This window comes from Nestor notabilis, unplaced genomic scaffold (assembly GCF_000696875.1).
Source record: "Nestor notabilis isolate BGI_N333 unplaced genomic scaffold, ASM69687v1 scaffold11427, whole genome shotgun sequence".
Taxonomy (NCBI): Eukaryota; Metazoa; Chordata; class Aves; order Psittaciformes; family Psittacidae; genus Nestor; species Nestor notabilis.
Window position 1 is genome coordinate 50,313 of NW_009937863.1, and position 10,890 is coordinate 61,202.

Here is a 10,890-nt window from a genome sequence, read left to right on the forward strand (position 1 = left end):
CTAGTATACGTAGGTATGTTCACTTTAAAAAGATATTAACTACCTGCATCATGAAATTACATTCTTAAGACATTGTGTAAGAAAATAGCTCATGTGTGAAATGTTTGTGAAATGTATTTTTGTTCCCTTCTACCCCATACTATGCCTCACGCACACACACACCCCTCCATCAAAACATTCATTCCCGGGGAAAAACAAACACCCCTTAAAAAAGGATGGAAATATTGAAGGGGACCATCTTGGCTAATTACAGCACAGTGCTTAACAAGGTTCAAGACAGAACCAGATCAGAGTTGGCCAAAAGATGCCCACGATATATGCCTGACCAGTAACTCCTTCCATTCCTTATTTTACCAAACTCAGTCCACTTTTGGTTCATTGCAATAACTAAAGTATTTCATGTATACATATAAACACAAGACTCTAGCTTTAGTTTGTTTTTGCAAAGCATTTTTACCTTGCCATTCATTTTGTTCTGCAGCAACTACAAGAGGTAGGCATAAAGCATTTAAGAGCTTCTTTCCCAAGGTCCTGTTACTAGCTCAATTTAGTGATATAAAACAGAAATCGGCTGTACTTCTGTGATTTTACTAAGTATAGCTTTGTACAACCCAGCTGGCAAATAGCTATGTGAACCCTGGATTTGCTAGGCTAGCACACCATGGAGTAAGAAGCTGCTCATATCCAGGAGGATACTTCATTTTAAAAAAAAAAAAAAAAGTTTACTGCAGAGCATTCCTACAGGAAATAGATGTCAGGACCAATTCTCTCCATTTCTATTTGTACATGGGAGCAAGGTACCGTTCGGCCAAGACTACAGATGTATTTTCACAGATGCAAGTGCCATGCAAAAATAAATTAAAGAACAGATACCAAAACGTACAAGTAACAAAACTACTGAAGGTAGATTTTCTTCAAAGTATTTATATAAACAATTTATAATACTTTTCTTCCCCCCTTCTCTTTTTAACATTCACAGTTACAAAGCTGTGGCTATACATCAAGAATTTCTTCTGCAGTGCCTCCACAACGTAATCTGTAGCGCCCTGTCCTCCAACTAATAGTGGGGTCCCACAAAGCAGACAGGAAAATATAAATTGTCATGGATTCTCTGATGAACCAAGCTACTGCATAATCAAGTTTTGAGAAACACAGTGCACCACCCTAGAAATATAAAAAACAAGTATTTAAACATACTGATTATTCAAAAGGAGTTTTAAAGTTGTTTAAAACATTAGTGTTACAGGTAAATGTATTCTAAATGTATTCTTATTATACAGATTTACATATCGATAACATTTTTATAAGCCAAGAACTTTTTCCTGTTTGTGATTTGGTTGCCCATATTAAACATGAGGACCAGAATGATCCAGAAGGTTTGAAGAGACTTGTATGTAGAGCAAAAGGCAAAGAAAAGTGTGACAATTTCACTTCTTTCTGAGGCTTTGTAAACCTGTATTCAAGCACACGCTGGAGGTTTGCCACAGTCCCCAGAAGCATCTAGACAGAACACTCCTGCACATTCCCAGATGGCTGAAGTTCAAATAACTTAGCCTTTGGCCTATTGCATAGGAAAAGTGCGATGAAAAAACCCACAAACTTATAGCCTCTCTCTGTTTTCTCTTCCTTTTTTTGAGCTACACGCAGAGCTGGAAGAAAGAAAGGTTTCGGAAGAGGGAGATTAAGCACAAAACTCTTTTAAATGCTGTGAATGCTGAGAAGAATAATCAGAAAGGTGACTGTTAAACTGATCTTCCAGAGTCCTACAGAACCAAGACAAGGTTTACCTTTTTTTTTCTCCTTATTTCGATAAGACTGTAAGACTACAAAAAGAATATTTTTCACTATGATAAGGACTATTCAAATTTGAATACACAATTATGGATCAGATTTAGATGGAATATGGTCACAGCAGAAAATAGTCTAAATAGTTCCAACAACATTAGAAGAACAGATGCTGTTCTGATTTGTGACATCTTTTGATATTAAAAGGTTTTTTTAGGCCTCACTTCTAGATTCTAGAAGTCTTACTTCTAGCGATGGGAAGATTTTATTTTTAGATGTAGGCTACAGCTGTCATAGAATCATAGAATGGTTTGAGTTAGAAAGGACCTTAAGACCATCTAGTTCTAACCCCCCTGCCATGGGCAGGGACACCTCGCACTGAACCATGTCACCCAAGAGAGGGGCTTCAGACCCCTTATCATCCTCGTGGCCCTCCTCTGGACTTGCTCCAGCAGCTCCATGTCCTTTTTATGTTGAGGACACCAGAACTGTACACAATACTCCAAGTGAGGTCTCATGAGAGCAGAGCAGAGGGGCAGGATCACCTCCTTCTACCTGCTGGTCACACTTCTTTTGATGCAGCCCAGGATATATAAGTCCACTACAAATAGAGTGAAAAATGTACTTAAAAGTACATATACACCTCATTAAATACAAGACAAAGCGCAACTTAGATAAAAGAAAAAAAACCCAACAAAAACATTCCACAAAGATGGTATTCTTGTGCTGTTAAAAAAAAAAAAAAAAAGCTTAAAATTTCTGGATATGCCTATGTGAAGCAGACTGGAAATGTGAAGATGAAGGGGACAGATATGCAAGCTTTCAGAGCACAGGCAGAGTCAGATGTATATAAGAAAACAAAATTACAACCATGCACGCTTACTTCTGTTCATGCTACCATAACTGAAGCTGGAAGACTGAGAAGTAACAGGATTTGACCTTGATGTCAAGAGAATTATTTTGTTGCTTTAATTAGGTTTAGCTTTTTGCTGAAGCAGATGGCACTAGAAACTGTAACAACCTCCAAAGAAAATGAAGGTACATACCTGAACACCTTTTAGTTGAATGTAGTCAACTATAAACCACGCCAAGCAGTGACACATGAAAAACACCATTATATCCCATCTAAAGACATGATGAGCTGCCCATCCAATAACTAGACTGGCAACAAAGCATTCTGAGATTGGCTCACAGATTATCGTGGCAGGCAACATATTAATGCGCAGTTTGGCCCACCTAGAAAGACAAACAAATCAGTTCTGACTATGCATTATTCTTTATGTCTTCCTCCCCCACCTCATCAAATGATAAGCCATCGTAGTGTTTTCTGACAGTGTTACTCATTTAATTTACACCTCCAAAAAGTAGAAACCTGCAAAATTTCTCCCTTTCAAAGATACTGCACATAGCATTTCAAAGGTATTAAGGGGCTTGGGTTTGTTTTTTTTGAGGGGTAGGGGGCAGTTTAGGGAGTTTTTAATACTTAGTCATACTTGTATGGAAAGTTAGTGCTTCTCTCCCAACATTAACAAGAAGCATGCATAAAGCTATGTGTTGGAACTTCAACATTCTGTACATAAAATCAAATTAGCTTGGAAGATGTATTCCTTCTCATTATCAGTTATCTAAATGAGAAACAAGTGATGGGGTAGGAGAGGAAGTAAAGAGTAAAATTTTACCTGATCATTCTGGACTGAAACTGAGAAATAGAATATGAACCAGAGTTTTGCATTGCAACTTGTGTGGCCATTGCAAATTTCCAGCCCCTGAAAAATGTATTTATTATTATAAAAAACATGAAGATAAGAGATAAAAAAACAATTAGATAACACACACACACAAAAGAATTTTATTAGTCTTGAAAACTTCCTTTGGCATACGTGCCATATTTTTACAGTGGGTATAAGCAAAAAAAATTAAGTGTATAACATCAAGCCTCTTCAGTGGAAAAGAGCATATACCATTTAAGAAATACTTACAGTTTTTTAGAAACTTTTTCCTAAAGGAATTGACAATGATATGGCTTAATTATTTCTAAAAGACTAAAGACTATAGGATAAAGCACATCGTAAGCATGTTTGCTGTATACGTCAGGTTGATCTGAACACCTACACTTGTAGTACGTACCATGTGTTTAAAAAAACCAAAAAAACGAAAACCATAACCCCAAAACCCAAGCAAATAAACCCACAAGGCTTGAACTGCACTTAAAGTAATAAGCTTACTTCAGAGTCATCTTACCTGTCAGCTATAGCTTTGGCCATAAAGTAATCTTCAGCAATATATTGTGCAAAAGCTATGAGACCTCCAGCTTGGTCCAAGACATCCTTCCTCATCAAGCATGACATTCCTGTTACACACTTAAAGCCAGTTAAGTTGGCTGAAATATATGACCTTGGATGTGAAGTTCCAAAATAAACCTGCCAAAACCAGATACGGCTTTTAAAACTCCGTATGTATTTATGCAAGTTCTACTCACTGACAACTTTTTCTCAAAAATGTCTGGAGGGGAAAAAAGTGCTATATGTGGCCAATTAGGACAGCATATTTGGAAAGATCTTTACCAGGAATCTAAGAAATCTACTCCATAACCATATCAGAAAAGTCTAGTAGCATGTTTTAAGTCTGCACATTAAACTACCATATTACATTTGGTATTTAATTTTTAATTTATTGAGGTTGTTCTGGGGGAATACATATATTAAAAATCCATTAATTAACTAACTAATCATTAGGATTAATATATTATTTGGCAGTAGCTGGCAGACATGCTGTCTGCTTCCTCTTGCAAAGATTAACTGCGCTGCTACTAACATGTTCTTAGAAACTCACCATATGATTGTACGGAAGCAGGGGGAATTTGTTTACATTTACATTTACAGACAAATATCAAAGAAAAAGCTCAGATTATAAGGCTCATTTTTTGTTATTTTTTTAACAAGATTCAGTAACTTAAAAAAAATTCTATTTATAATTCATTAACTTAAACTAGGAGTGTCCCATAGAGAGACAGTGGGAACGAGTGCTAGCACCTTCACTACTATTCTTCCTATAGTAAGACTGGTGTGAAGGCCACCTACTACAGTAACTCATTCAAGAAAAGGTATACTCATCATGTAGTATACTGAATCTGGAGGCAGAAAGCTCTTCCAGGAATATAGCAATAGGAGTTGTAATTTTACCATGTAGTAGTACAAAAAGCTTTGTGCTACAGCTCCTTGCTCTTCTCATGCAAGAGGAAATTCAGACCTTGCGCCACAAAAAATCACGAGCTGCCCTCTCATGCAATGAAGGAGTACTGAATTTCACTGCACTTTCATGCCTCACATTTCTGCCTTTGACACACATTAGTTAGCCTTGGGGCTAAAATGCCTATACATGCCAGCTTAGAATGAAAGAGAGTTATTAAATTACATGCCTTGAGACACAAGAAACAAACAAGAAAACTCAGCCTTTCTATTCTACAAGAGAATTTGCTGAGAAAGAACAGAGGGGAGAATAGAACAGAATTAATGATATGAGGATAATAGATAGAAACCAACTGTTCACTTTCACTTCCAAAACAATGCAGGACATGAAATAACATTATAGAAGAACAAGGGTCAAACTGAACAAGGTGGTGGTTCCCATAACAGATAGCAGGTCTATGGAACTTCCTGGTAAAGACTGCTATAGGTGTTCACAATCTATGTGGACTCAAAGAAAGAATGGTAAAGTTCACATAAGAAATCTGTTGCTAGTAAAATACTAATATGTTGAGGATTAGCAAATACACAAGTCTACTTCCTGCTCAGGAAGTCTCTCAGCCGAAAATTGCAGAAAGTTGAGACAGTATTACAAGAAAACAGGATATAAGTTGTGCTTGCGTTCTACTCTCCTTAAAGGCTCTGCTTAACCACTGCTGGAAATAAGATCCTGTGTGAGCTGGACGTTGCTCTGACTTGTCATGGCCATTTCTGTGTTCCTTTTCAGACACCAAAATAGAATTAAATCATAAAATCATAGAATGATTTGGGTTGGAAAGGACCTTAAGATCACCTTGTTGCAACCCCCCTGCCAAGGCCCTTTCTGACTAAGCCCTAGAAAGAATTCCCTACTCTTAATACATTTTTAAATAAAATCCATAGTTTTCATCCTGTAAGGTTTACTGTTTTATTATAAACTTAAATAGTGAATGTTCAGAGCAGCACAGTAAAATTCTGGAGCATTTAAAAGTTCTCCTGGATAGTTTGAAGTGTAACTGTGGGTGAAAATAAACATTTCTTCACTCAAAATGTGTAAAAGGCACTATAGAACTTTTAGTTACTATAAAAAAGAAAAAAAAAAAACAAAACAAAACCAAATGAACACAGCACTTACCTGTTCAAGGGTAGCAGCGAAACCCTGTCTGTCTGCAACATACGGAAGCCCATGGACCAAGCCTACTTTTTCAGTCATTTGATTGGCCATATCTGTCAGCGTGTCTGGCGTTACTAAGCGACAAATGAAAAGCAGACAGTTCATTGACCCATCCTGTATTTACTTTTTCCAAATTTTTAATTTTCATTTCTGCTTATATTTTCAGTCAAAACTATCTCCAACAACTGCTTGCCTACAGGGAGTAACAGCAATGCAATAGTCAGCACACTACAATACACACCTACCTCTGATTCCACTATCACAAATCCATACAAGATCATATTTGGCAACTTCATAGCCAGGCATTAAGTTATTAATCTTAGGATTGATGCCAACCTTTTTGCCACCTAAAAAATACAAACATCATACACAAATAAAATATGGCTGTTTTTTAGAATTCAGAATCAATATCCAAAATATTTAAATGCAGTAATTGAAGAACAGTAAGTAAATTCTTAAAGCACATTTTTATGAAAAGGATTTAAATTTTAAATATTCCTTCACTTCTATATTTCAGATCTTCCTACAATTATACAGAGATTTAAAAGGGAATATTCAATTCAATATTTAAAAAAATATTCAAATGCTTTCTCAAAATGGCAGGGTAACAAGATTAACGTAATTAAAAGGGCAGTAGAATTGTAACGTTTATTACTACATTCTGTAAAGTAAATATTCTCTACCTCTTAAGACTATTGATTATGACCATTATACTGTACAGTAACTTTAGCAGAAAAATGAAAAAGGAGCAGAATAAAGTGAGACACAATCTTTTGTTTCCAACTGACAGACACGGTCCATTTTGTTTCATGTCAGAGAAAAGCATGACACTACTACTCAGCTCTAATATCCCTTGCCTGCTCTAATTTAAATATAAAGTGAAGAAAGAGCCCTACAGGCTAAGCTGATCAAAAATGACTGTTGCAGGGTCTCAAGCTCAAACTCAGTCTCAACTCCAAGCCACTTTCTGTACATTTATTTCAGTGCAAAGACAAGATTTAAACTGCTGTTTCAGACTTAGAAGGAAAAAGTTGCAGGGGTTGCACAAGTCATTCTTCCCGGAGCTTTTGGCCTGATAGCACAAACTGTGACTACAAACTTACTTCTTCACTCTGAAAGGATGAATAAACTACAGAAACAACATGGGCTTAACCAAATGACTATTTATTTTAGAATACTGCATACGGACTTGAAGACCTAAAAACATTTTACGAGTAACAGTCACACCTTTGAGTTGGTCTGCTTACCTATGAACAGTCTAGCATCAACATTGGGGTATTTGCCAAGGAGTTTTTTGCACACATCAATAGCTGGATCATCATGATCTTGTACACAGAGCAGTACTTCATACTAGTAAGAACAAAAATATATACACACATATTTATGCACATATATTTGATATCAATATGATCTAGGGAAAAAAGTTGAATAGTGTACCAAATTGAAAAAATACAGAGCACTGTTATAGAATTAAAACTATAACCAAAGAGGTTGTTTTACGGCTAAATAAGACTTTTGTACTTATTTAGCCAAGTACCAATATAAAAAGAACAAAGCCTGTATCCCAATAAATCTTGTACTGAGGAACATCAGTTTTCCTATTACTGGAAGGGTTTCTATCAGGCATGAAGCAAGATATCTTAGTATACAAAGTAAGTTTTTTATTTCCACTTCAATTTTTGTTCACATATGAACCTTAAATCAATCACATTCAATGAAATTACAGCATACAAAATATTAAACATATGACGTTATGATACACTTAACTCCATACCTCTCTGAACTACACCTTCCTTTCCTTTGTAGATGCATATGCAGAACAGAGTTGGAAGACAACCCACGAAGAACAGTATGAGTATACTTAATTGTATAATAAAGCTAAGCTCAGGAGCATGGATATGTTACATATATCTATTTTTCTTGGTAACGGAATAACAGCTAAAAAAAGTCATCAAGAGGTAAGGAATAACTGTTTCAGAAATCAACCTATATGCTTGTTACACATGAGCTGCAGACAGTGGGTGAGAAAATACCATTTTAAGGACTGCTCATCATTTTGACACAGCTTTGCAAGCTTTGATGGAGATACTTCTGTTTCTGCATTAACAGCAAATTCCTTGAATACTCCTAACTTGATACAACCTTCCTCTCTCCCTGTTCAAATTACTGAACTATTACAAGTTTTTATAGCTCCAATCCAAAGAGCAAAATTCAGAAAATGCAAATTTCTCATTGAGATACTTAGAAGTTACTTTTACAATCAAAGATTTGAAAATTCAATTAAATTAAAAACAATTTTTTTGGACCTCATTTGATAAAGCAGGTGTAAATAAGAGTCCCAAATAGTGAACAAAACAGTTCTTACTCTCCGTTATCTATGACCTCAATTTTATTTTCAGTACAATACTTAGGCAAAAAGTAATCTGAACTTCAAAAGCTGCCTGTGGGCTCAATGATGACAATTTCTGATATTCTTGTTCAGTAAGAAGCATTTCATATAACAGAAGACATTAACTTAAATAAATACATTCCTGCAAGAAAAAAATTGCACTGTTAAACACACACAAAAAAAATCCCCAACCACTAACTGCATTCAGAATATTGTAGAAACTTAAAATCATTAACAACTGCATGGGAGCTGCTAAGACTTGGTGTAACACTACAAATGATCAGACGCACACATCTCTACCTCTCATAATGCAAACTCAAAGCCAATTTGCCTAAAGAGCAAGCAGTATTTGATTCCTATCATTTTACCAGCATAGAAAATTGGATTTAAAAGGTAAAGACAATTCTCCTTAAGCAGACAGGTTCTTCCAACCACAACAGAACAATTCTGACAGCATAAACACCACAGAAATTACCATCTGAAGAAATGAGTTCTTTATTGCTCATCCTATTAAAGTCACAATAGAGACAATATTTTACAATTGCCACCCATACATACAAGTTATCAGGAGTAAGGGTTAAGACTATTTCTCATAAAGCAAGATCCAACATAGCTGTTTTTCTGAATTCTCAAATTGTACTGGTAGTCAAACGTTTCAGCTGCATAACATCTTCAGACTCATTATAGCCATAAAATAGCTTAAGATACTGTTGCAGCTTCTTTGCACTGTTTGCAATGTTCGCATACACAGCATGCCTCAAGCATGCTTTAAACTTACCTTGGCCACACTTAATCTTTATTTAACTTTTGTTGAGTTGAAAAGATTCAAATGTTCGTGTCTGAAGCTTTTCAAATTATCAAAATGCTCTAAACTTCATTACAGAAAAAAATATACAACTTCTAGTAAGTTGCAAATGGTGGAGTTTGTTTTACCCTTCCTACTTCAGAGCAAGTTTAAAGCTCTCAGTCAGAATACACAAAGAAAACTTGCTGTACAGCTTCCACATACCTTTGACTTTCTACAACTGACACAGTTTTGAGAAGAATTAAGTTTCTATTAAATTACAAGTTTTAGAATTCAGGAGATATACAGTACAAAATGTAGTCCTTTTTCCATTCACAAGAGCATACACCAATTCGTGAACAATGCAGCAAGCATTTGCAGATTCATCCTTTCAGTCGTAAGATCCCTAGAGCAAGGGCAGCACCTGACACACTTACTTATATTACTTATCACTTACATTACAAACTCAGTGTACAACAACAAATGTAAGCTTTTATTAACTATTTGTTTCCCAACACCAGTAAGTGTCTTGGAGACTATCCTACATAGTTGTATGTACCAACAACTGGTGAGGTACACCACCTCATCACTGACCAATTCTTTGTTAGATGAGCCATCAGTGAGAATTACTAGAAAGTTTCAGGCTATCAGTTAAGTGTTCTCTTTAGAGGCTCTGTTACAGAGAAGTAGTTGGGAAGGGTGTCTGGCCTCTGAAATGATCTCTTATAATTGAAGGGTTTTGTACTGCTATAAACACCACAATATGGAAATAATGATCAAACGAATCTTGGTAAAATGTAGAGTATGTTTCATCCCTAAGCCTTGGTCATACTCCTTTATAGACAGCTCTTTAAAATGTAGTAAGTTCTGTTTGCAACATGTAAAATGTGTAATTATGCATTTGTTGTGGAAGGAAGAACCACCCAAGACATAATCGAGTTAAATAGTTCTAGCCCAAGCTCCTGCTATAACTTTTGGAGGCATAGGAGGAAAAAACCAAAAGACAGTAAGTTGTATACATACTTTTGGATAATCCAGTTCAAAGAAGGTTTCTAAATTGTTGATCAGGTTAGGATCCACACCTTTTAATGGCTTTAGAAGTGAAACACCAGGAAGCTTGCTATATGGCTGTTTATCTGTGGCTTTCTTATTGAGATGAAGGCGTCTGTAAGGAGAGATAACATACCACCATGTAAAGAAAATATGCTAGAGAATTCTATTCAAAAATACAGTCAGAACTAAGATAGCTTGTGAGTTAAAATTGCCATAAAAATATTTTTGGTTGTACAAACAACACTTATCTTTATATCTGACGGTTGCCTAAAAAAGCCTTACCATTTTATGTAGGTTAAACTCAATCTTATTCAACTTTTCAGAAAGACGTTTCAGATTAATGCATTTTGCGCTATGCATTTTGAACAATAAGATCAAACTGCACAGAAGACAAGGTTTTTCTGCCTTACTCCACAGCACTAAAACTCATATGGATAAATCAGGAAAAGTAATTTACTTTAAACAAGGAAAAGAAAACCCT

At 35.7% G+C, this 10,890-nt stretch overlaps 1 protein-coding gene across 1 annotated transcript; it reads right to left on the minus strand.

Moving 5' to 3' along the window:
• Positions 1-926: 926 nt before the first annotated feature.
• UGCG (UDP-glucose ceramide glucosyltransferase) lies at positions 927-10,521 on the minus strand (the record flags this gene model as incomplete). The annotated part of the gene is made up of 8 exons (XM_010019054.1): positions 927-1,164; positions 2,832-3,021; positions 3,465-3,551; positions 4,027-4,205; positions 6,145-6,257; positions 6,429-6,530; positions 7,431-7,533; positions 10,380-10,521. Coding segments are annotated over 8 exons (1,087 nt in total), but the record flags the coding sequence as incomplete, so codon positions are not given.
• Between the last annotated feature and the right edge of the window lie 369 nt (positions 10,522-10,890).